This window comes from Varroa jacobsoni, unplaced genomic scaffold (assembly GCF_002532875.2).
Source record: "Varroa jacobsoni isolate VJ856 unplaced genomic scaffold, vjacob_1.0 contig00135, whole genome shotgun sequence".
Classification (NCBI taxonomy): Eukaryota; Metazoa; Arthropoda; class Arachnida; order Mesostigmata; family Varroidae; genus Varroa; species Varroa jacobsoni.
In genome coordinates, this window is record NW_019214417.1 from 202,385 (window position 1) to 228,953 (window position 26,569).

General features: G+C 39.9%; 1 protein-coding gene across 2 annotated transcripts; it reads left to right on the forward strand.

Annotated features, from left to right (window-relative positions):
• Nucleotides 1-3,579: 3,579 nt before the first annotated feature.
• On the forward strand, nt 3,580-26,501 carry stck (LIM zinc finger domain containing stck). Of its 2 annotated transcripts, none has more exons than XM_022851279.2 (7): nt 3,580-4,281; nt 22,367-22,538; nt 22,810-23,069; nt 23,283-23,511; nt 23,741-23,866; nt 24,308-24,399; nt 24,790-26,501. In XM_022851279.2, exons 1-7 carry the CDS (start codon nt 4,214-4,216, stop codon nt 24,914-24,916), a joined length of 1,074 nt encoding a protein of 357 aa, XP_022707014.1. In that variant the 5' UTR covers nt 3,580-4,213; the 3' UTR covers nt 24,917-26,501. The 2 variants fall into 2 exon arrangements, with proteins under 2 accessions (XP_022707014.1, XP_022707013.1); XM_022851278.2 differs by lacking the exon at nt 3,580-4,281 and adding an exon at nt 11,917-12,535.
• The last annotated feature ends 68 nt before the right edge of the window (nt 26,502-26,569 follow it).

Sequence of the window (26,569 nt, forward strand, 5' to 3'; positions counted from 1 at the left end):
TGGTAGCCCTCTTCAATTGAATGCTCTGACTACTAAGATTAAGACGTCACTGTTTTCGTTACTACTTCGATATTGCCTACACAGTTTTTATTCTGCTAATAGAACAGTGCACAGTATAACAGCGTTCACTCCTGATTCAGCCATCGACAAAGTTTCCGAATATTCAGTAGTTAAGTATTGCGCGTAATAGAGCCCGTACGTTTGGTTGGTCGGTCATTGCTTGGCGTTAGCGTCTACAGAAGCGTTAAACAGACACGATCCACCATTTTGCCATTGCGGCAGATTAAACAGTAACGAGGAAAGCGCTACGCTACTGAGAATGGTGTTGATTCAACAATGGCCTCTATGGCAATGCTTATTCACCCACGTTTGCTTCAAACCCATGAATGAGTTTTTTACGATACGATGTATACAGCTAATAAAATTGTGAAATTAAAGCGTACCTTGATTACGTGTCAGCAGCGCGTATAGTGTGGATAAAAGCTATGTATATAACAACGGCTGTTAATGACATTCGCTTTTATGGAGCTTATTACGCTCACAATGGATTTGTTTGGTAGAGCTATGAGTCAAAATTCGGACGCGTTAGCACGATTAGATAATAGTTAGATAAAAACAATAATACTAATAATAATAATGAAATAGTTTATGGTAACTGTAGGTGGGAAAAGACATGCGATCCTCAGAGTGATTACCAAAACTTAAAATAAACAACGTTATTAAAGCTAAACCGATGATGTCATCTCAACGAATCTATGTAAAGATAAGATCTCATACAAAACATACTGTGCTTGATAGGACTATTACGCAAGAAATACGATCGCGGTTCGCTTATATAATCATTGTTTTTTTTTTTTGAAGTACAGTCGAGAATGAAAATATTTTGCTAACATTGCTTGGGCATGAATCATGGCAAAAACAAAGTTGATGTAAGTAAAAAAAAACCTGAAAAATGTAATAAGCTTGCGTTTCAGTTTGAAATACAAGTCATTTATAATAATAGCAGAGCCACAGGATATATAGAATAAGTGGGTAGCTAGGATTTGCAGTGTAGAATCATTCGTCTGTTTTATTCCTAACAGACAGTCTACCTAATGCACGTCATAAATGAGTTAGTTATTTTTTAAACCAGCTATAGACCGTTGAAAAAAACTTAGAAGTGAGCACACTTGGCTATTATTAATTACTCAAACAGTTGGCTATTATTAATTATTAAAAACGTGACATATATAGTTTACAGAAGTAACAGTTGTAGCTCGCTAAGAATACTAACCGCGCAACGTAGGCAGTATTTCGAAAAACAATATTAAAACGGATTGTAGATTTATTTTATTTCAGGTAGACTGTTGCTTTCCAACGTAACTGTAGGAGATCGTGCAGATCACCTATGCGAGAAACAAAACAGGATTAAATTGAGCAGATACCCTATCATTTGCTCTTTGTTTAGGTCATTGTCAACTGGGCCATGATCATAGACTATTCATTATCAGCAAGATCGTAGCGTACCCACACTTGCTCTTTGTTTTTTTATTGATATTTTATTAAGCGTGCGTCTACGGAGTTGAAACCGATTGATTTAACTTTTTGGAGCGACAGAATTAACTGTGCGTTATGCAGCTTAGTTTTCGGGTCTCGGAATTGACGTGAGTAGAAAATAAATAACCGGCGTCATAATCGTTTAATAATATGCGCTTTATTGGCTGGAGCAGTCTCACCAAAACCATTACGGTGAAATTCAACCGGCAAAACTAATACTTCACTGAGTATTTTCCCTCACATGGAAAGCAAGTCTCGATGATGAGTTTTTTTAGATGTGTGAAGCAGTTTCCGATTGTGAGATTTAGGTAGATAGTAGGCCCTACAATGATGCAGAGAATAACGGAGCAAGCAAAGCTAGGAAACCTGCTAAGAGTATAAAGGCCTTGCAGACGATTGGGTTATTTATGCTACAGCTAAGAAAACGGATGGCCTTAGGTGAGGAAGTTTTTCGATTCAAAGACATTTGAGGGATCGCTTTCGGTTGTCTGTGACAGTGCTGGGTTGCATATACGCCCGGTAGGATAACATTCTTATAAAACTAAAAAAACTGGCAGAGTAGATTGAGAGTGAGACTAAGGGCAATTGAAGTCGTATAATGCTCAAAATGCAACACAGTTACGATATACTGGGCATTTTCAGATGTGTAAGGCGCTAAAGCTGAGCATAGCCTTTATATGGAACAAAGTAAGCAATTTTCTAGCATATTGCCTATGAAAATGTTTTTCAATGTGTATCTGCTAAGAACGAACAGATGAAAAAAACAGATTTCTATTCTAGCTGGACTAATTTGCTAGCATGCACACACGGTAATAACCAAATCGCTTAGATGGTCTAGGAAAGAGCTGAGTGCGAGCTGGTGTTTTGTGAAGCTGCTTAAATGATATATTCCAAAGTGGACAAGTGTCATAAGTCTGAAACAATTTTATATGAACAGGAAAAGGTGCGATTCAGACGTGATACGCATCACTGGAAATGATGTCGGGTGCTAACTGGGAAAAATATTTCCGTCGTTCCTTATGTGTTCCGTCTCGTTTGGGGATTCCTAAATAGGAACCATTAAGAGCATTAGTTGCTTCAGAGAATTTGTTCATTATGCTTGAGAAAGGTTTAGAGTGAGTAAGCCAAAAATATGTATTATTACCCTGAGTAGTGCTCTGCTCACGGCAGAGGCCTAATCTGCAGAAAGCGATTAATTAATCTTTGTGTGATATGTGCATTCGTCCTACAATAAAACAAACGGCCCAGGTGTAGTGATGATGAGGACCCTTAACTTCAGCTACTGGTGAAAATCTCTGAAGGTACATACAAATCGGGCCGGTCTCGGAACATAGGTTTGTGTGCCCAAAGGGTTCGCCATTTAGCTTTTGTTTTGACTCTATAAATGCTAACTTGTCTAATTAGGTGTACATGTTTCTGATTAACTATCTTCCATGTTTATAACAACCTAAAATCTAATTAAAATCATCGTTCACAGAGTCAGGTTTAAGACGCTTTCTATTAAAGATAGCTTAGCTTTACCTCAAGTTAAGCGTTCGGCATGTCCTAATCATTCGCTTATATTGCTATACAATGTAGTAATATGCATATTTTTTTGTGATTTAAATCCTAATCGTTCTCAATTTTCGGGTAAGTAGATGCAAAGTAACATAAGATTATCACACGGAGAGAAATTATCTACAATTTATTTTCCTACCAGTTTATCATTCGTTCTTGGAATAGCACAGCGCTCAGCCATAGATACCGGTGCTAAACAATCGACGCGTACTACTGGACTCTTACGAGCCGTCGGCACATCGGTTCTAACGACAGGCGCTTCCGACTGTTAATTTCTCGATCCCAGCTGTCAGTTTTATTGCCCGTCAGCGGCGGTCATCGTCATAAACACGATTTTTTTTTCTAGCACTTTATCGTTTCTAGTCTGCTTGCTACCTTTCTTATTGTGCTTTGTTTCATACATTGTTAGCGACACCATAGACCATTTTCTAAAGAGATGACGTCGCTCGCGCCGGCAACAACTACCACCAGCTGACTACGGTGCCCGCTATGGTAACGACAGGCTCATGCCTCAATCCAACATTACGAATTACCTATCGCGATTTCGTCTTTTAGGCTCCCAAAACCGCACGATCTCACTGAAGAGTACGCGCCCAATCTAGTAGAGGTACCGTTATCTTAAGTTGAAACGTCAGTTACCTACGCTCCCAAAAAGCCTCTGTTAATGACGGGGACACTACCTTGGTGAAATTGTGGAACTGTTGAAGATTTATAGCCAATTGACGGTCGGTGTTTTCCTACTGCATTTTTAGTGAGCAGCTGAACCGATGGTTTCATGGTGGTTTGTTTACCATCCGTAGTTGAACGAGAGTCCACCTCGTGGAATGAGTGATGGCGTTTGGGTGAATAACTCGGTGCTTGGTCCAATCTAGTTCAGTACTCCATCGAGTGAAAAGTGATTCGAGCTTCATTTGTTAACAATTTTCGGAATATATAGTGAAATAACTGCAATCAAATCGGGTACAGCTACATTCGAACATACTAAATCGAGAAAAAGGAAATCTAGTGTGAAAAAGCGGATGCCGGGGAGTAGGGTTAGAAGGCGCGCATCTGGTTCAGTATACTGTACACAATCGGCTATTGACGTACTGTATACTGGGATACAATTAGTGTACAAACAATGGAACCTATACCTAGTCCAAGGAAGCAATGGACCATGGACGATATTGCAGCTCTTCTCGATAATGAGTACGTTAGTTAGTGTTATTAGTCTCTTTGTAACAAATGGTATTCGTTTATCGTATACTTTAGAATATATTTTATATGGTTTAGGACTACTACAGTAGTTTATATGAATGCCTCGGTGATGCATTGGGTGACAAAGACTTCATTGCAGTGGCAAAGATAAAGAAAATAAAGATAACAACTTCTCAAAGATAAAAACAAGAAACATAGAGATCGCAAATAGGCCCTGTTTATAGAGCTAATTAAGAGGTGCAGAAAACGTGTTATTTATAACAGTGTCTAGGTAAAGCACAGGCTTCCTTCGTAAGGTTATAACTTAAGCGAAATGCTCGGGGCTCGACAACGGGTTATTAGAATGTATTATTAGACGTATAACGATGTTTAGGTTATTCAGAGGAGCTAACATGGGGAGACATTAGAAAATTAAGTTTCTGAAACGCACACAGCGTAAGCTTCGAATTGAACCGATTTCTCAGTGGCTCTCTCAATGGCAGAGTAGAATTTCACCTTTTCCAAGTATGTTCACTATAAGTAATGTGTTTCCTTTATTGTTACTTAACATTATCATTGCCTAATACAAATACCCCAGTTTAACCTAATCTACCAAATGAAAAGTTTAATTACCAGCATAGCCCACAGTCAGTAGCATGGGCTTTTTATCCGAGGTTAAACGCAACGTCGGACACATGCAAGCACTGGTCTAGATAGTAGACCTTGAATAGTACCCTTCCCAACGGTGATTTCCACAAATTTCGTACTGTGTAAACGCTTGTTTATAGCCCAACGCTGTTAGAGGATTCACAAGCGACAACGGCGACACGGAATAGTGAGAAACGAAAAGTGAAGGCCTTGTATTAGTTGTTGCTCTTTTCAAAAAGATTATCAGTTTTTTGCTGTTTAATTCTGCGTAGGGAGGTAATTTTTGCATAAACACAGTAAACGTTGTGTTATTTATGATACACTTTTACCTAAAAAAACCGATACATATATAGGCTGTGAGTAAATGGTGCCTTCATTTAGGCTGACTGGAGTGCTGATTACCAACTCACGAAAGGAGCAAAGTTGGTAGAGTAGCGTTGGCTCTTGACCAATACTCGGCATGGAGCCTCGTATTCATAGCTTTGCGTCTCAAGCGGGTTTGCATATGATTACAAAAGCCATGAAGCATAAACGCAGCCTCATAGCCGCGCAACCTCCTCAATGTGCTTCACTTCAACACATATGACTAAAGTAACAACTAATAACAAGCAACTGTGTGGTATGGTTCATTTGCAAAAAAAACTGCTACGGTATAGATATAATAGAGTTTAACAAGCCACTGATAGTTTCGTCTTGATTCATTGTTGGCAACAATCGATGTCGAACCAGGTCGGGTAGAATGGCAGGCTACCGCTGCGTTATATTCAAAGGCGGCATTAGTTATAGCTTTTGGCTATCATGGGGCTGAAATTTTCTAGCGACTCATTACTAGGGATGGATGACCGAAGTAAATGGTTTACTAGAAATGCTACGTGTGTTCAGCATGGAAAGGATCGCGCGTAGCAGGGACAGGATGGCTATTTTTAACATGCAGCACTATTTAAATAAGCACAATTTATGTATTTAACATACTGAAACATTTAAACTTAAAAAAAACGTTCTTGCCTTTAATCTCTGCGTATTTAAGCCATTATTGATTAATCGAATGCCACCATCATTGAATAGCAATAACTAAAGCCGATGACATAGCGTGTATCGTTCGAATCACGGCGGTGTGTATTCCCTTGATTCGTCGCACGGATTACGCGCTTTATATTGTACTAAATTCTCTACTGGGTACATCGCTTCATAATGTTTCTTCGTTTGCACAAACATCAACAGCTAGTAATCAGTCAGAGCTATTGAAGCTTTGGTAATCTGGCGCAGCTTGTGGTTTTACCCCCATTACCACCTACTGGTACATCTCAAAACGACCGCAACTAAATTCTTATATAACATCATTTCCAAATGACCGCCTATGAGTGACTTGCCTCCAGGCGTCGGGCTTTATGGAGCATGCTTTTTCCTGGAAGATCACATTGTGTCAGTATTCATTACATATTCCTGGATAAGCACTGTCCAAGTCGCTTGCGGTTCTATGAACCAATTAGAGCAGAATCACTTAAACTCTCTAAAATGGAAATGAAACAGTTTACGGAAAATAGACTCATCGTTTTCGCGGTAAGCACCAATCACATCAATATTGAGCCTACGCATGGGTTTTGCTTGAATGGACAACCTTTTCGGAGAAAAGTAATATCAGTTGTATGTCTCTAGTAGCAGCTGCTGCTGCTGTTCTCTCGTTGTGGAGGTAAAGTCAAGCCGGGTTGAGGTCGATACTACTCGGTTGGATTGGCTCTGAGTATAATACCGGTTTGAGCCGCTGACGTCATCGTCGTCGTTGTTGGCCAACATCGGATCATGTCAGTACATTCTCTATATCTTACTTACCCAAAAACCTATCGATGATAGGGTGCCATTTCCTTGCCGTGGCCACTGTCGACGATGGAAGATGCGAAGTAACGTAGTGAGACTAGTTAGCAATATAGACCCCGCTCATGGAATGGTTATTAATGTTGATCTAACCTAATTTAACCAAGGTGTTCACCTTAGGGTGTAAAGATTATAATGGTATCACAATTGCTCGCGAGTGCTCAAAGCACGGCAACAAAAAGTTCACACTTTTTGCGGTCAAAAAGGTAAGCTTCAACGTTTGTGTATATAGAATAGATTGCCTGGATAAATTCAGTGCAAAACTGTTTGACAGTGAAAATCATACATTTTATTAAAAGTTATTTAATTCGTTAAATGTATATAGGCTGCGTATTAGACTACGTATTGATCCGCTTGTCCGAGGATCTTCATTTCTATTGTACGGAATGTAAAGAGTAAACCTGAGCTGTTTTTTTTGTTATACGTGCATTGGTGGAGGGGGGGGGGGCATTTCTTCAGGTTATACGGGTTCACAGCAGGTTATATGGGACATAGAAACGGCCGAAACGATCTTGGCCATTAAATAACTCCAACGAAAATGAGCTATTGTTGTTGTTTGTATAGTGCCGTTACTGATGGCATCCATCCACGCGATCGCAGTAGTACACAAAACGTACCAAGATGCAGTTGACTAAAGGGGCGAAAACACCGAGAACAGCAAAACGTTTGTTATTAAACATGTCGCAAAAATACGACTCATCTTTTGCTTAGACTGTTTCATGTGTTATTCTTGAAGCGTTGCTACCTAAATAGCGTCATCACAACCAATACTAATTCATGTGTTCTGCCCTGGATCAAGTTGGTTGGTTTTTACTACTCCTGAGGTAAATTAGTTTTCTGTGTTTCTTGACGTATGTTAGTTTATGCACCGCAGCGTTCCCGGATTCTATCAGTCGTATTTAGCCCACGAAGAGATCCCGATACTTCACTTTTAACGCCGTTTTTTAATACGCTGTGTCAAAGGACCAACGTTCAACTATTTATATCTACTCACTGCTATTGAGCAAACGTTAGATACGATTCATTCACGCATTCAGTCACACATCCATTCAGTAAAATCACATACCAGTAAGTTGTTTACGACAATGGTTATCCTTTCTAATCATCTGTTTGTATAGATCTCGTAGCTATCTGGCGCTGTCGCTGTGGATGGCAACAGAAGTAGGCGTATAATACACGTTGTCAGTCCATATACAGCTCCATGAAAGGGGGACGGTTTGTAGATCGACGAAGCTTTTGGAAACCGTTTGAAATCTGCTCATTCACGCAGTCGAACGACGCGTTTCCTCTATTTATGAGCTGCATATTGCGTGAAATTGCAGCGGGTGAAAGGGTAGATGGAATTTAAACCACAAATTCGTGTCACAACCTCTACTGTGTATAAGAAATGTGAAAACGTCCACTGTTTGGACAATACCAGATTGACAAAAGCAGTCCGCGATAGCGCAGTAATTACGTATTTGCCTACTTTGTCATTCGAACCTAAGCATAGGTACAATTTGGATGTAGGGCTATAGAAAAGACTATGCGTTGAGCCCCTCCTGACGTGCTTCTTCCATATTGCTCCCAGTACTATCTTTCTTGAAGAGTATCAAGCAATACAAAGGCAGCTGTACTAAGGCCTTTAGTAGAAGGTGAGCCTGTGGACCAGATTCAAGATATAGCTCAAAACGCAATTTCTTTCCTTTTGGATGTGTAGAAATGTTTCTTGGTAAGAGTAAACAAAGTGTCAAAATCCAGCTTATAGTGGCTCACGGCAGGTGTCCGCTTATTCGCGCGTCATAGTTGTATTAAGGTGCTACATGGATTTCGGTGATAATTTGGACTACACTAATATTACGATGCATGCAATCGTAGCAATATTCGGGGACCCCAACATTTAGATATTTCATGTAAATAGTAACCACAGAATTTCTTTTTGTTCTTCGTGTTTGCGTATATATATATATATATATAAACGCTGTTGACATATATGGATACTGTTCAAAGTATTGATATAAACTATCAGTTTCACATTATTGTATTGCTGTGCATGGTAGTTCAACATGGGTTCTCAAAACATGCTTTTATTTTTGTAGCTGGATGACTGAATTAGCTGTCTAGCTTAGATCTGTCCAAGAGTGTGGTAACATGATGACGTTCTAAGACCTGAAATTACCCTGCGCCTAAAGTTACTGATTGACCCAATTAGAAGTTAGCTGCAATTAGAGTTAGCTATTTCATCCCAAACTAATTGTCGTTTTACGTTATTCCGGTCAAATTAGTAAGCCTGGCTCAGTTGTAACTAAGCTAGCATAAGTTCCGAATAGGTTTATTTCAATACTGTCTTGCTGCGAGGGAAGACAGTACATTAGCAATACTCGTTCAAACTTGAATCGCCTATGCTTTGATATCTTTTGACATTTAATTGGAAAAATTTAGGCTATATGAGTTTTCGATAAACAGTATCTCAAAAGGGACATCAGAAGATATTAGGTTTTTTTGAGATTCGAGTTTCGATCGCTGGATTTAAGTTCACGGTACTAACCATTACACTACTGAAAATCGAACCCACCTAGGGAGAAACAGGAAGCATTAGTTATAAGATACGTCTGCAAAAGGCTACTATGCTACTACTGGCTACTGCATCAGATATTCTGTTAAGCCTACTAGTATAAAAAAGCACATATTTCATTAGTGAAACAACTTAAATCGCGTTTATATATCCATGTTACTGAACATAATAGCTCAAAACCTATCATTTAGTTCATTCATTATCCAGTTTTTTGCTGTTACCATTCTTTTAAGGTAAGATATTCAAAACATTATCGTTGTTACACTCTAAGCAAAACTAATTAACCTCCTGTTAATGCACATATGCTTAGAGAGATGTCCTTCAAGTACATTGGCCGCGATCCGGTAGATAAATAAGAAGTGCATAGAAGCAGCTACTTTAAAACGAAAATAATTTTTGCCCCTATTTCTAAGTAAAAATCATTCCCACATGAGAATCATGGTTTTAATTCTTCTATCCTTTATTTTTGCCACCAACTTTGGCGGAGGAGGACTCTCGGGTATCAAATCGTACGCACGCATTTTATAAATTTTTCGATTATCCATTATTGAACATGAAGACGTGAATATTTACCATCGCCCGGTATTTTGCTTCTGGTGCTACTCGTGCCGACGATTGTAATATTATTACTCTAACTAAACCAATAACAGCGATCTAGCACTTCTATGAACCTGCTCTCCTGCTCCGTGCTTACGACTACGTTATTTCTGTCTATTCTTGCTGCTCCCGCCGCGGCTGCATTGGCTCATCTTGCAAGATGGCAGCCAACCTACGGAGGCCCATGTGGCCGGTGACGCCATCTGGCGGTGTCTCTTATAGACATAGCCCGTAAACGACACCAGCGGCAACCACAACAACAACAATAACGACAATACCACTCGCTGTATTAGCAGCAGCAGCAGCAGCAACAGCAGCCGTGGCGCCGGCGGCGCTAACATCCTTAGCGGCCGTAGCGCTGATGTGATCGTAAGCTGTCGCTGCTGTTATTACTTTTATACCGTTTCCGTAGTGCAGCAGAAAACAGAAGAAAAATAGAAAAGTACGAACGAACGTTCTCTGGGTACCGTCAACTTACTGAGACGCTCTACCACAAGAACTGTGTTTGTCTGTCTTGACGGCTAGCTCTGGTTCGACCGTAAGCGCTCGTGGCACCGCTGCCGCTTCTGCTGTTCAAGCTACTGGCTGTGGAACTCTCCTGGTGTAGTAGTCCACTGTATACGGAGTATCTGGTATCTGGGTTCTCGATGAACTTGATGAACTTACTATTTGATGTTTGGCCCGATGGTCCTTACTGGCGGCCTTCGCAGCATCCTTTTTACGTTGGACGCAGGGAGCGTCGATGATATCGATACTGGAGCCGTCTATAACAGAGGAAGTAGCAAATACTAATATACGATTTTGAAGTACATATATGTGCATACATAACGTTGTTTCGATTTGGGAGCTTTGCTCGTACTGGTGCTCGTGTAGTTAAATGGATGCTACTGCCTTGTAGCGGTCAAGGTGGTGTTTATTTGAGCTGGTGATCATGAGTATGATGCTAATACTTTTATTGCCGCCGAGCGTATAGCAACAAGAAGGAGGCTTGATCGAGGCCGGCCTAAAGAATTCTGATTAGTGGAAGTGGTGATTACTGTGGCGGCGCTGGTCAGATATAGTCAAGTAGAGCTGGTGGTACAGCTTACGAGCCTGGAACAACAGCAGAACGACGAAGCGTCGGTCTGGAAGGAATCTGACTCTCTGCTCACGAAACTCTAGAAAAAGAAAGGTGTCTGCCGTCGGAACAACGGCAGACGAAACGGACATCATTACTGATAGTGACTCGTTTCGCCTAGCGGTTAATAGTCACGGTGATGCTACCATTTGCAGTACAGTGAGAGAGACCGGTTTTGCTACGTTGACAGTACGAAACCAGCAGATCTTATTGAGCATATGCACTCCGTATTGCGCAACTGAAGTCCTCCGAATTCTAGCACAGGGGAGGCAACGCGGTTATTTTTGGATAAGTGAATTCCTTTGTTGGGTTAGCGTGTCCAGTATTTAGTGTTTTCCTGTGCATGCTAGCTGACCGCTTGCCTCGTAGCCAATTACGTGAAAGTTACCTGATATATCGAAAGTGAGCGAACGAGACAGATAAGAAGTTACCAAGAGAAAGGCGATGGATAGATGTTGAAGAGATCAAACTCAAGATCGAACATCGTGTTTGTGAGCCCTATGGTGCTGTACAGCAAAAGGCAAGTTGAAAAAGCAAAAAAAAAGGTTACCAAAAAATATTGGGTCTCCGTTTTATGCCAGCGAAGTCGGTATCACTGCTATGACAGCAGCTGTGAACGCCAGCATTGCAGCAGCGATTGATGGAAACTGCAACTCCGCTGGCTGCTGACATCGTCAAACATACTGTCACAACTCCGTAGACAGACATCGGTTCATCTCGACGAGACTTTCTGAGCAAAAATCAACTATAATAGCTCGTAAGCATAGTCATAGCGAACTGACGGTTATTAAAAGGCTCTTGTGTGTTGAGTAATCAATGCGCCATCCTGTCCATGTGGAGGCATCGCCGAAAGTTCAACAGGCGACAGCATTAACGGCCGGAATGTACTGTTCTACTTGAGATTACACTATAAATCGACTGACGTTCTTTCGTAGCCGCTACATTTTATACCAGGATTACGGCTGCTGCAGCCATGTGTGATGAGTAAAAATATTTCGTTTCAGTGGGACTAGTGACCGGAGGCGACGTAAATCTTTGCTTGTTCCTTCTTTGTCGACGTGTCAACCTGTTATTTTGCATCTGTCACTTAAATTCGTTACCAAGAACGAACGTTTTGTTCAGTCACAGTTGAGGCATTTATCAGCATCCTTTTTCTAGCCATCATCATCATTGACAAAAAACGATATCACGATGGATCCATCGCCCTTTGGCAAACAACACCAGGAGACGGCACATCCGCTCTATGAGAACCTTGACTCCGGTATGGCCAACCTTTCGGTAGAGTCCGAATATGATGTAGCTTCTTGTGACTATGGAGTTTTATATGTAAACGGTGGACCACCAATTCCGCCGCGAAGACCCAACGCTTTCCGGTCGTCCACTCCCAATGGCAGCCTAAGTTCCGGATCTTTAAGACAGTCAGGTTCATCATCGGGCGGAGGCATACCAGATATTCCTGTGCTAGCAACACCCATCAAGTACGTTGTGTATAATGTTACTACTAGATAGTTCGCACGTTTGTAGGCGTATTCATGCATAACATCATATACGGCATAATAGTGCGATGTAGTAATGAGAGTAATTGGATCACGACTATTGATGAAAAATACACTTCCGGAAAAAAGTGCCCAAGAATCCTATATATCGAAAAGCTGCGCTTGCACGTGCTTAGAAGCATATGTTTTCAAACTGGTTATTGTTCAAACGTATTTCGATAAATTGTGAGACTTTAAATATAGTGTTTCTTTTTTTGTTAAACTAGCCAGTTATTCGTTTGAAAGAACACTTATCTGTTTAATCTTGTTTCTCCAAGCGATTGATGTCTCATATTGTCAATAGCATTACAGCAATCAAAGAATGTTGCACGCAATAACAACAAATTGGTAGCAAAATTAAGCGTAATTTTGCACGAATCTATCATACAAATAGTGTCGCCTTCTTAGATTCACCTATTAGCAACTAAAAGCTACGATGCGTTACTCAGTTAGGAAACCCAGGATCTTAGTTCGCTCTCTCTCTCTCTCTCTCTCTATAGTGCAGATGGTTTTATCAAGTTAGGCTGCAGGCCAGCCGCATATTGAATCGTTATGAACAGTGTGGGTCCATTGACTGACATATTGAATGCCTGAATAGAGCGGAATGCTGCCCCGCAATGACGGTGTACTCTCGTTCTATCAGAATTAAGCTCCTCCTGGGCTTGACGCGTCGCTGACATCACAATAGCAATCTTTGATTTTCCTGAGCTCTCTATTCCCAACTAGGTATGTAGTATGAGCTAAGCAGTTTGTTCAGCTGGTTTATTTTGCAGACTGCAGCTTTAACCAGTAAAAGACTACTTAGTGGCGGCAGCGGTAGTGGTAATCAAAGCACATACAACGGCGTAAATAGTAATTACAGTTCAATCGGTGATAGTCGTACAGATCTAATATTGTGATGTATGATTCCTTGTATTTGCATGTACCGTTCTGGGAAAAGAGAGACAAACCGATGACTAAATGTTTCTTGTCTTCTTTGACTCCATTGATGCGGAAGCTAATTTGATTTTTTTTCTGCTATTTAACGTACAGAGTACACAAGTGTAGAAGTTCTGTTGAAAAGTTTCGAAGAAAAAATTCAGTCGAACTTAAAGAGGGTGATCCGTTTGTTTGAAACAAAAAATAAATTTCGCTATACACCCTTAAAATAAGCGACGCAATGTCAAACGGTTTGCTCAGTCATCCTATAGCATCGAAGAAAAAAATAATCATATTTGCCGAAGGGATCTGTATATAAATTGATGAAACTTGTATTATTAGTGTTCCGAGGGATCTTTGTATCTAGTGCATTGAAGGCATATACCTGAGTGACTAATGCCATACTGGATTCTAGGGCCTGTATTCATGAGAATCGCATATTTTGTCCTATAGGTGCATTCTAATGCTGCTTTAGGCCAAAAAAGCTATGGTTGTAAATAGGAATATTGTATCTTTACATACATTGCTGCCCTGCGGCTCCATTGTTTCCATCTCCAGCATATTGTAGGTAGGAGCGAAAACAGTGTCACAAGTAGGTCGAAGCGTGCTTAGGGTATCGAACGTGGTCCGCTCTAGAGAAGCTTTAGAAGACCTATTGAAATAAAAGAAAAGATCCAAGGAAGATAGTGAGACGATTTTGTTCTTGTATGGGACTCCAAAGTTGAGACACACAGAGGTGCTTGCGAGGTCAATGCTCATGGCGAGCAAATGCACCCCAATGGAAAGGCCGGACAAAACACGACAGACTAATTTGCGTTCGACTGGGAAGAATCCGAGCAGATTTGGGACTAATCGAACAACTAAACTAGTATAAAATGAATACTACTTTGGCCATAATATTTCAGTCACGGATATCCAATGGTCCCTATTTTGAAGTACATAAACTGGTATCCTTTACTTTTTCTGTAAGGCGAGTCGTCCCGCTGTGTTTTGGCCAATGTAAAGATCTGACTGTGAACATGCTTTTAGTTTAACAGTTCTCCCTAATTTAGTTCAATGCACATCTGCTTTCTTGTTTACATTTTTCTGTAGATTGAGCCAGTTCATTTTTGTAGCAAAGCGGAACATCTAGAGATTGCAGAGGCGGTTTAAATTTGAGATCCTCGTTTTGCATGTTTATCGTGAATCCACAATGCGAACAAGTTCGTAAGTAGCAACTGTATTACTTCTACCGGCCATCAGAGACTGAACGCACTCCTTGTCTCGTCAACTTCTCTAGGTACATTAAAAAAATGGGGCAAATCTCGATACCCAGAGCGCCTTCTCACCTGACATCGATTCACAATGGGATCAGAATTTTTGAGGAAGGAAAAGCCTTGCCGGCAAAGCAAAGTTAATACTCAAGTGACACGCTGTTACGTAGAATGAGTACAAGCGAGATGAAATCTACCTTCAATTTAACAGGATTTGATAATATGTAGTGCATGTTTATTCAAGACGAACCATATCTCGGAAAATCTACAACGTTTTAGTAAACGTTGATATACAGTAATTATTAAATATTAATTATTATTAATATTTATCAGTATTATAGTAATTATTAAACAGTGCATGTCGGTGGTGAGGGGTCGGCTTTAAGTGGTTCGTGAATAAAAGCGACACGACATTATTGTTTTTAGGAGAAAAAAATTCAAGGTCATATAAATGAAACAAGACCAAATATTTGGGTTTAAAAATTGGTATCCCAATTAGCAGTATTGATAGTTAGATACCAATTGGTATTGGTTCTTCGCACTGCTATCGGAACAACACGGATCTAGACTATTTAAATAAATCTATGGATATTTTAAAATTACATTTTTCCGATTATATATACCTATATATGGCCGCGAACAAAGCGGGTGGTTCAGTTGCGTCCAACTGTCTTTTCACTTGATAAAATTTACTTGGTGAGATAAAACACTTCACAATTCAAGACTGCTTTCAATACGATAACAATGGGACGATTGAGAACCCAAATCGAATGATTGTGTCAGTTTACGCTCAAGAGTCATCAGAACTGTTTGCGGACCTTCAAACTCAACGGCCATTAGTTCTATTAATTTGAAATGTAACATTTCATCTTTTCGGTCACTCTCTAATTTATTTTACGGAATATTGTAGTAATACTATGTTCTTTAGGTAGGTTGGAAAGATGGAAAAATACAGCGTGGAAGACTGGCAGCGTTTATAATGATGGGTGTATATGACCAAACACCTGCCTGTTTCAGTTTAATCGTCTTGTAGAAGAGGAAACAGGCCTTTGTTGACAATGTTTCCGAAATCTGTCGTTTATTCAATGCCGATTAAACAAGGACGTCCTTATATTAACGGACAGTATCCAGTAAGGCATTCTGATGTTCAAAAATATAGCCTTAACTGCGGGCTAACGAAGTGGCGTCTTTTTAAAATCATGTTTCATCGTAAGGTTTATGATTAAGTCCAAAATGTCGGCCCATACTGTAGGTAAAACAATAATACGAACTAGTTAAGTGAATAAAGAATAGAAGTGAGTGTTAATCTGCACTAAACAGGCCACTCGTCATCAAACTAGCCTTGGGACATTTCCTCTTACGAAAAAGTGTATTTTTAGCAGAACGTGTTTATTCAACACTACTTTTTTACCGTTATCTTTGAAAAGCTACTAATTTTTCTGTCTCGAACCGGCGTCTGCTTGACTGAGCATGATGCTTATGCAGAATTTGTCAATTTTTAAAATATTTATTGCTGTCTATTTTTATTTATATCTATTTCCATTTATTCTGCTTAACACTTAGATTTGTTTGTCTCTCTGCTTGTCGGACCTAAAACGACCCTCTAACGTTGTAGGGTTAGAGTGATTTTCCCTATGTAGCTAGACCTTTATCTCGAAAATATTTCCATGGAAGATGAAACCAATTAGCCAAACACCTTCTTTACTCAATAGAAAACTTCGCGTGTTCTATAGACCGTAATGCCAATTTGATTAATTGTAAGTCAACAGCTGAAATTTCTTTCTGATTTCTGATGTTTAAAAAAGACCATACCATTATGAGGGAATTCCCAGGTGCTCGCCAGCGTCATCCGCGCTGAAACGTCATCAGTATAAAAATTGTATTGCGTCAACGGGCTCTTTCAATTTATGTACCTTAAAAATTATAAGTATAATTAGCCTTTTACTTCTGCACAATTAAAATGCGTTTAATAAGAAAATAGACGCGAGGCAAAGCCAGTTGGTGCTGTCCTAGTTGGGACGCTTTATTATCGTAATCACATGACTGTCATACGGCCATTACTGTACATTTAATATTGCCTTTTGAACGAATTGGGGTAAAATTATGATTTTTAGTATATGCTCTTTTTTGATTTTTACAGACTTCACCCAGCCTTCCGCAACTTCTGGATAGCCATATATCTAGCATCCGTGTTCCATTATGCAAGTCCTCTATCTATGACATCTCGAAGTCGATTGATAGTGGTATATGCTTGTTCACGAGTTGCTTTTTTAAGATATGAAAACCCCAGTGATCGCATGGACTTAGGTTTATATCAACGTTGAATACCGCTTTCCTCGCTCCAGAAAGTAATTATGGCCGGTCACTTCCTCGTTGATCTTCAACACTCCCATCTGTGCTTGAAACGTTTGCACCATTCGCGTACCGTTTTTCTCCTTGTTTAATATTATCACCAATCTTTAATGAAATTTTGCAGCGCAAAGAACAAAGACTTGGCCACCGAATGTTGATTTTTGTGATTTAATTTTTTTTATTTTAAGAACCTATCTCTTCTGGGGTAAACTTAAGTAGTCTTTATTTACAAGTTTCTAGAAGATTAAAGTATCTACTAGTCAGATTTTGCCTACTAACGGCTCATGATTAAAAATACTTCAATATTGAAAACTCGGATACGGTTACAGCTTAATATATGTATATTCGCTACTTGTTCCTGAGAATCGACAAATTTGTTCCGTCTATTTACGACTTTTCTGTTGAAAATTCCGAAGTGCCACGTTTTATCATTTAATTTTAATGTGCTCCATTGTGTTTGCAATCGTGGATCACATCACCACCCTTCAAGCGAGGTGGCATCGGGCCAGCGATGAGTGGGTCGCTCAGAAACGCTTGCGACCATCGTGACAGATCATCACGAAAAGATGGCATCTACTTTCATCTCTGACCACCAATGAGCCAAACTGACGCATGCACAAGCCGTTCGTCGGACCCTGACTTATCACCTGTTCTTTGTTTTCTTTTCACTTCGCGCAATCAGTAACAAATATAAAAAGGCATTAAGCGGTGGTGTGTTAGTGTTACCTCCGATAACGTTCCGAGTTCGCTTGTGTCATATCATCCAGTAGTAGTCGGAGCGTTTTCATGATGGCGTATGACTTAACCGAACATGACGATAAGGAAATTAGTGATAACGGGATTGTTGCTGATAAGAGACTCTTACCAGTCACCGCAAATGTCAACACCTACGTCAAAGGCGGAATGCTCTAGTCAGTCGGATCGCGGGCGTTACCAAGTCGCGTATAGACATTACGACGTTAGCCGCTGCGAAGGTGAAACTGTTTAATTGTTCTGTTCAGTGGTAGCCCACTATGCTACAACGGAATTCGTGTTGTCAAATATAAACAGAAAGGAACAGAAAAGACAGAAAGACCCCTCGCGTTAACGATGCGGTCGCTTGTTTAGGCATTGGTTAAAAAAGACATAGTAGGTGATGATGTTATCTGTGAATAGATTTTCTGACAAACATGCACATTGGCATGCAAAATGTCATTGCTGCCATTGCCTCTGCTTGTGGTAGCCGTGGGTGCTACTTTAAGTGTTTTGTCAGATACGGGGCCCTTGTATTTGCTGGTGATGACGTTTAGCGGTGCAGAGGGGATAGCTTCCATAAAGATAAGCTTGTGGTAGCGCTGCGCTTTTGCATCGTATTTAGCGTGTTCATTACCCGTGTTACGGCGATGTTCAGATGCGTTATATACTAAAGAAATAATACTAAATTCGGGTAGGTGACAAAAAATAACATTATGGAAAAAACATTGTGGGAACTAAGATAGTGACTAACATTAAGCACATAAGGTTATTAAGAAATAACACCTCGTGTTCGATGGACCGCCGTTCTTTCGCATGAGCGGCTATCGCGCTAAATTTGTCATTTTAGTTGACCGACCTATAATCGTGCTGTTAGTTACCTATAGTTATGTAATCTCTTTTTTTTTTTTTTTTTATCATGTAATGCTGTGAAACAGTGCATGATTAAAATATTCCGTTTTTTCTGGTGTCTGATCGTGAAGTTCATCCAATAATCAATAGATTATTGACGAATACGATGAGTGTAAACTGTGTAAGTCCAGGCAGCACCATGTGAGACCTAATAAATCTAGTATAGAGCAGCTATGAAAAACGACGAAACACCGTGACGCTTGATTAGGTCGAAGAGTCCAGCCGTATGTCTATAAAACAGATCGTTTGACGAGTGCAAACATGCTCGTCAGATAAAAACGAAAGTTACGTCGGTGCATAGTTGATGCATGTGTCAAGCATAGGAACTTAGCAAGCCTTTAACTATTTTAATATGATTATCGTTTACACAGCTGGGAACTAGAGGCATTATGACCATTCGGATCCACCTAGGACATCCGTTAACTACAGCGAACGTACCAAGCTTCCTTATTAGTGCGGTCATTGCCATTATCGACGACATCGTTGTTATTATAGTCTATTAGTTCGGAGCGTGTGAGTCTGTATACATCGCCAAATGATACCGAGTACTGCGCGGAGTAATTAACATTCTAATAATCAACTAACAACTACTTATTTAAATCCTGTAGGTGGAAGCATTTGTTCGATAGCTGCAGCCTATTGACCCATAGTCATCTGATGTTTATCCCAACCACCGCAATACTAGAACATGGACCGTGCTTGCGCTTGAAGCATCAACAACAACAACAACAACACAAATAGTGATGGTACTACTACAGTGCTTAGAATCGTACATGTACACAATAACTGGGTCGACATTGACAACGTTTCGCTGAGCAGGTCGTTGATCTTCGGGCAGTTACCGTGTGCGTGTGAGCAAATATGAGCCATTTGGTTGCCTTTAACAGCAACTCTTTAAAGGAACTTGTCTATACGAGAGTCGCATTAAACAACAGCAACAGAGATGCAGGTGTTGCATCAATGAATTCAGCTGTGGGCTAGCCTATGTACGGGTGGACACAACGCAATTTGTGTGTGTATGTGTCGCTTGGGAGTGTCTGTATAAACAAAAAATAACCAACGAATTGTTTGCTGTTAGCGTCAGTTCTGTATAATAATTGAGAAAATGATTTCTTTTCCCGTTCGGATTTGTGCGAGATCAAGTTTCTGATGATAGCAGGCCAAAATTAGCCAAGGCCTATTTGATATACAGCGTTAGTAAATATTAGCTGGGCTATACGGTATACCGCATGATGTCGTTGACCGAAATCGTGGTAAGGATTCTAACAAAAATAATATTTGACGAGAATACTAGCAGTACTTGATACTTTACTCGTTTCTAGAATGTATCACAAATGTTTGCTAATATGGTACCTGCAAAGGCACATTTCCTGTAGCCATTCGTTGCGGCTCTGTGAATGATTGCACAAAGGGAATGCCTTAAAATACGCCTAGAGATATTTTTTGTAGTAGTCGTCGTATGATAATGGTCCTTATCATATTGTTCTGTCGTCGATTTTAGTCTGTAACGATGCTCAAAAGGCGAAGTGTTACGTTATTCTCAGTACTGGGATTGTGATGATGTTCAACAAAATCGAATCTGGTTGAAAAACGATAGACAAAGGTAAACATTTTATCTAAAACAACACGTAGGGCTATTGTGACCTATAATTTAGACCATTGCCCGTTATAAATCTCTACTTGTTTCCTTTTTTAACTTATCCAGTTTACTTACACATGTGATATTTAGAAATTACAATTTTCAAACCTCTTTAGTAAGTATAAATTTCACACTGTAGCCACAAACGCTCTTTTAATAAAATGGCTGGCAGGATATAATTTAGTTCCAAGCCAAAGTCTGTATCAGATCGACTCTTGATCAGTGTTTGAAATTAGGAATTTCGGAAATGCAGTTCTATTTTATTCAAATGACTAGTTATATTCTATTAATATATCTCACTTGGCAAACAGTCGAGCATACTTATAATTCTGTACTTCTCTACCGACACTATACTGCAGTCATTATTTGAATTGTGTTCTTAGTTGACCTTTTCTGTCCATAAGAATCTTATCTCCTTCTATATTAGACCGTTGTTGAAAATGCATGTAAACATTAACCAAACGATAGCTTCGTGTTTTAGGTTCAACACTGAAGGTTTCATATCGATGATTCCTCTAATCTGAAGCTGACGGGTGTCAAGACACGTTCTGTCTTTGAGAAAAAGAAGGAATAAATAAGCACGATTTTGTTTATTGACAACTACTAAAGATATCCATCCTAGTAGAGATCAAGTGCGAATGGACTGTTGTTCATATTTGTTCTATGCGAACAAAGTGCTAATGCTCGTCGTACGACCGGTCTGCTAAAACCCTTGTTGCTAAAATCCCTAAAAACCTGTGTTGTTGTCCCACTCCTGAGAAGTCGCTTTTTCCTGAGCTTGCTGCGCTGGTAGCTTTGGTGGGGATTTGCCAGCCGTCTTTTGACTCATGCGGGGGCGTTTTTCTGCTCTGATCGAATGAAGTGGGAGTCTTTGACAAATAAACAGGTTAGGAGATTGATTGTCTGGTGAACATCTATACAGCTGTACGTCAGAGTCATTCCCGATTGCTGTAGAACCCTAGTGCATATTTTGAGTAAACAATGAATATGAGTTTTGCCGTTTTGTAACAGAATGAAAAAACAGTCAGATGCTTGTAATATATGCAGTTTTTATTGACCAAATGCTGTTACTGGCGATGGTCTAGGTTATACGTTTTTAGAATAATCAAAGGCAACATCACTGTAAAATTTCCCTTACGATGCATTTGTCGGAATACCCGCTGGAACGCGGTTATTATTCAAGTATCTCAGGTGGTTTCTTACAGTCGTCGTTTAAGTTTGCAACTAGTAATTCATGATTACTGTGAGCTTAATAAACTTTTTATAACCCATTGATCAATCTGTCCTAGGCTGAAACACGGTACACTTTTCCGGTGAGATTCAGTGCTGTGAGGTATGCTATGTAATAAAAACTTATAGGCAAAAGAATAAAAGAACTTGATCAAACGAAATAAGGCGCCCAATAAATGCAGTAATTATTTGGTGAACCTACCCACGTGATCTTACATCCGTATGTGTCTGTGATAATCGAGATCTAGCTCACTTGTGACTGACGACTTATTCTTAGCATAAGGTGTGATTAAGTATTGGCGGTATATCTTACGCCCTGAACATTGCCTAACTGGCAAAAAAAAAGACAATGAGTCGTTCAATTCTCTGCGATCTATAGTGATCGTCCTGCTCGCTCCGCTTGACAGGGTGTTAAAGGCGGCTGTCATAATATTAACTATCCTTTTACAAAGCGAATAATCATGTACTTATCGAAATAGCATCAAATTAAAGATTCTTTTCAAGTGTACCAAGGTGAATGTATGAGTTTTTTAAATACTCCGGTTATATAACCCGTTCACAGTTGGCGTGCAATCTGCAAATATCGCGCTCTTTTCTCACAACTATTATTCAACGGAATTATTTTTAGGCACCGTATTTCAGAACCCATTGTCTTATTATACAGTGCAGAAATTTCGGTGAATAAAAGCCAGAGATAAGTAATATTTTTTTTACTGCTCCTTTATCTGTCTCTTATAGTGATCCAGCAAACTCAATCGTTATGTCGCTTTCCTCCATGTTATGCCATCGCTGTGGGGAAGGCTTCGAGCCGCACGAAAAAATCGTCAACTCGCACAGGGAGACCTGGCATCAGACGTGCTTCGTCTGCTCGCACTGTTTTCGGCCGTTCCCTGACGGCGTTTTCTATGAGGTAAGCTTCGCCGTTTTGTGCTTCGCTTTTTGCGGTTATAACTACTGTATCGGCATTTTCCGTATGCTATTATGGCTGAATATAAATAGTATATATGTACGTACATATTTTAAGACTTTTGACGGCACTGAAGATCCAATTTCGATGTTGCTCTTTTTTTTATCGGAAGCCAAAGCGACCTCCGCGACGTATTCAGTAGCTGAGTTGACTGAGGTAACTAACAGTTGTTTAGAATAGAAATTAACTTTCTCATTTCTGAGTGCCGCCGCAGTTCGAGGGCCGAAAATACTGTGAACACGATTTCCACGTGTTGTATGCGCCGTCCTGTGGAAAATGCAACGAATTCATCATCGGTCGGGTGATCAAAGCTATGAACAAAAGCTGGCATCCGGCTTGCTTTTGTTGCGAAATCTGCAGTAGCTGCCTTGCTGATAGTGGCTTTATCAAGAACGCAAACCGGGCACTCTGTCATGAATGCAATGCTCGGGAAAAGGCGGCCGCTATCGGAAAGCATATCTGCTACAAATGCCAGTAAGGACAATTCAGTATTTACAAATATATCTATGTGGATACTATTTAGGGTTAAATCATTTTTAAAATACGTATAGTGTATTTCCTATATAACGTGTATAGCTGAGTGTAATGATATATTCATGTACAAAGGTACAACAAGTAACCATCCGTATGAGTATCCTTTTTTCATTATCTATTAATGTGAGTGTACCCGTCGATGGCCTGTTTTAGTGGAATTATCGACGACAAGCCATTGAAGTGGCGCAACGAACCTTACCACGCATACCATTTCAACTGTACGACCTGCAGCGTTGAGTTGACATCTGAAGCGCGCGAGGTTAAGGGCGACCTGTATTGCCTCCGATGCCATGATAAGATGGGCATTCCAATTTGTGGAGCCTGCCGTAGGCCCATCGAGGAGCGGGTTGTAACGGCGCTGGGAAAACACTGGCATGTAGAGGTATGACAAACGCATGTGGAATAATAGAGGCTCAATTGCGCCTTTGGCTGATTACTGATCATGTCACGTGGCTGCCAATACGTTTTCTATAGGTTATGTTTAATAATTTCGGTCTGTAAGTGTACAATTAAAGTTTTCTAAAGCTGAATGTACGCCTCAAGACTTGGTCACATTCTGCCAATAATGTAACCTTCTGCCGTTTATATTCCTGGTTTTCGAAAATTTCCAGCATTTCGTTTGCGCTAAATGCGAGAAGCCATTCATGGGCCATAAACACTACGAAAAAAAGGGCTTGGCTTACTGCGAGACACACTATCATCAGCTGTTCGGAAATCTCTGCTACACTTGCAACAAGGTAAATGCATCGCTTCCAACGCAGCTTCCATTAACGTGATGCCCAATTGAGAGTTAATTGTGGCTATTTTTAAGAGTTGAGGTGCGTTGCATAAAACTAATGACTTCTGAGCCTGATGAGCATTCTCCTATACCTGCCATACAGTCATTACAATCCGTACCGACATTAAAATTTAATGATCTTTTCAGTAGGTCTATTCAGGTTCAAGCTAGTCAAAAATATCTTCTAATGTTGCCATCACTATTGTTATAAGCGTAGGAGTTGCAATTCGATCTTCTGCCCAGTAACAGGGACAAATACAATGGGCCACATCTCGTACAATACAAACGATACAAATGGTGAGATAAGCTGAAAAGAATAAAGTATATGGAATTGGTGATGATGATGATGATAGCGGGATGCGTAGAAGTGGGCCTGTAATCATGATACGTTTCGTTACAGGTGATCGAAGGTGATGTATTTACTGCATTAAACAAGGCATGGTGTGCCAATCACTTCACATGCTCTTTGTGCAACGAAAAGATGAATCAAAAGTAAGGGCCTGCGCAATCCATTACCATCACTTACCTTATCCATATGGCCATAGCTTTGTGGATGGGAGACTATATATATATATATATATTAATGAGAAAATTTATTATTTATGCCAATAAAGTTCCTATAGACTAATAAACAACATAGCAAATAATATGCTTTGTATCTCTCTTAGAAATTGATTTAGTGAATAATTGCTTGTATCTTGTATGGTTACAAAATTGTATGAGGTAAAGCTTTTAGAGTTAGACTTGCATACATTCGCCTGATATATATGAAGACAAATTCCAATCGATAAACTGGTGATAGACTCTTTGCGTTCTACTTTTGCTAATGATTGTGCATTTGGCTGTGTTCTTGTTATTCTTTTCTCTACATGCGTTCATTAGGACCAAGTTCTACGAGCTGGACTTGAAACCCGTGTGCAAACGATGTTACGAAAAATACCCCTCAGAGCTTCGTAAGAGAATACAGAAACTGCACAAAATTCCGCCCAAAAAACAGCAGACCACGTAGACGGACAAACCGGTGAAGTTTTCATCAAGCAGCGCTAACCTATTCGCTGTGCTTGTAACCCGCAGGAGGTTTTCTGGTCATCTTTTTGTATATGCCCAGAAAAATTCTGCACAGTTCTACACCAATGATCCACCACGAATGACGACATCTAGTTGTTTAGGAATGTATAGACAGGCGATAAGAAACCGAAATGGGGACGATAGGTATGCGCGTACGAAACAATACATTTACTCAAACAAGAACATGATTACAAAAACGTTCAAAATTAACAGTTCGTATCAAACGCGACCTTTGGAAAAGTTTACTTAAAAAACCGAGAATGCGACAATAGCGAAAATCACGCCTTTATGCATACGCCTAGCAGCTTAAAATAGACGCACTTGCATGTATTTGATCCTTACAACGTTTATGGGTGAAGTTACTTCGTGAAAGGCTATCCAAAAGCTGGCGTGGCATGTACCCAATTGTCAAATCCACGGCTTTGTACGCATTAAGTCCCCCATCGGTGTTTGTGTGTGGGTGCTAAGAAGACAAAGCTAAGCTTTATGCCTTTGACCTCGACCATTGGTTAGATGGCCAGGCCGAGTAAATTAAAACCAACTTTAACTGTAAATAACATTGATCTATTAATATCGTTATATAAATGTATTAACAAGCAAATCTGAAGGCGCAAGGAGACATCTGCGTTTAATTCGTTCGTCCAAAAACGTGTAATTCACGTGACCCGTAGCATATATACATTTACGTTTTCTATGAACGCTATTTTTTATTGGGCAGCGATTACCATGGCGGCTATTATACAGTGGACTTTCATTTTGTTATGAGAGTGTGCTTCTGACAGAAATGCGCAAGGTGCTAGTACATTACCTTAAGTAGCCTTAAAAAGTTGCTAATGGGCAGCTATCGGACCCGAACTAGCGAAGAAAAAATGAAAATCGTAATTATATGCGCGAGTTGTTCATTCTGCCATTGCAGACGACTTCAATCAGTACCTACATTATATTTACGCGCCCATTTTCAATGACATGATGAAATAGAGATTACAAAATATAGGCATTTATATATGGTAATAGTATCTTTGTATGTGGGCTTTTTTGCCGGCTAACTGGTGGCGAAAAACTCGATGATGCTCGCATTTCCTGTATGTCCGATTGTTTGTGACCTTGATTAATTCGATTGAATTTTAGGAAAAAGCTCCGGAGATGATTTTTTGGAATCTTTTTTCAAAGCAGTTTAAAGCGATATTACGTACGTATATTCACAAAGAAATTTTTTTGTGTAACATGTATATCTTAATTCGAAATGAATACGACAACGTAGAGATATGCTATGTCTTGAATCCAGTGCATTTAGGTCACCGTTTGTGTTAGCAATAGGATTTGATACGAAAGTAGTATTTGTGAATCTGACGGCGACAATTCATTTCATACCGTACTACCTCTCCTAACTGTAGCATTAATACAAACTTAATTAACACATACCGCTGTTATCTTATGTCTAGCGTCTAATATATGCGTCTGCATTTAGATCCATGTGAATCCATACAACTTTATATAACTTTAAACTATATAGATCCTTCATTCTATGACCGCTGTTTTTTCTTGTTCACGGAGTTGTGGCCGGACTATAGCAGGACGTGCCAGTCCCGTAATG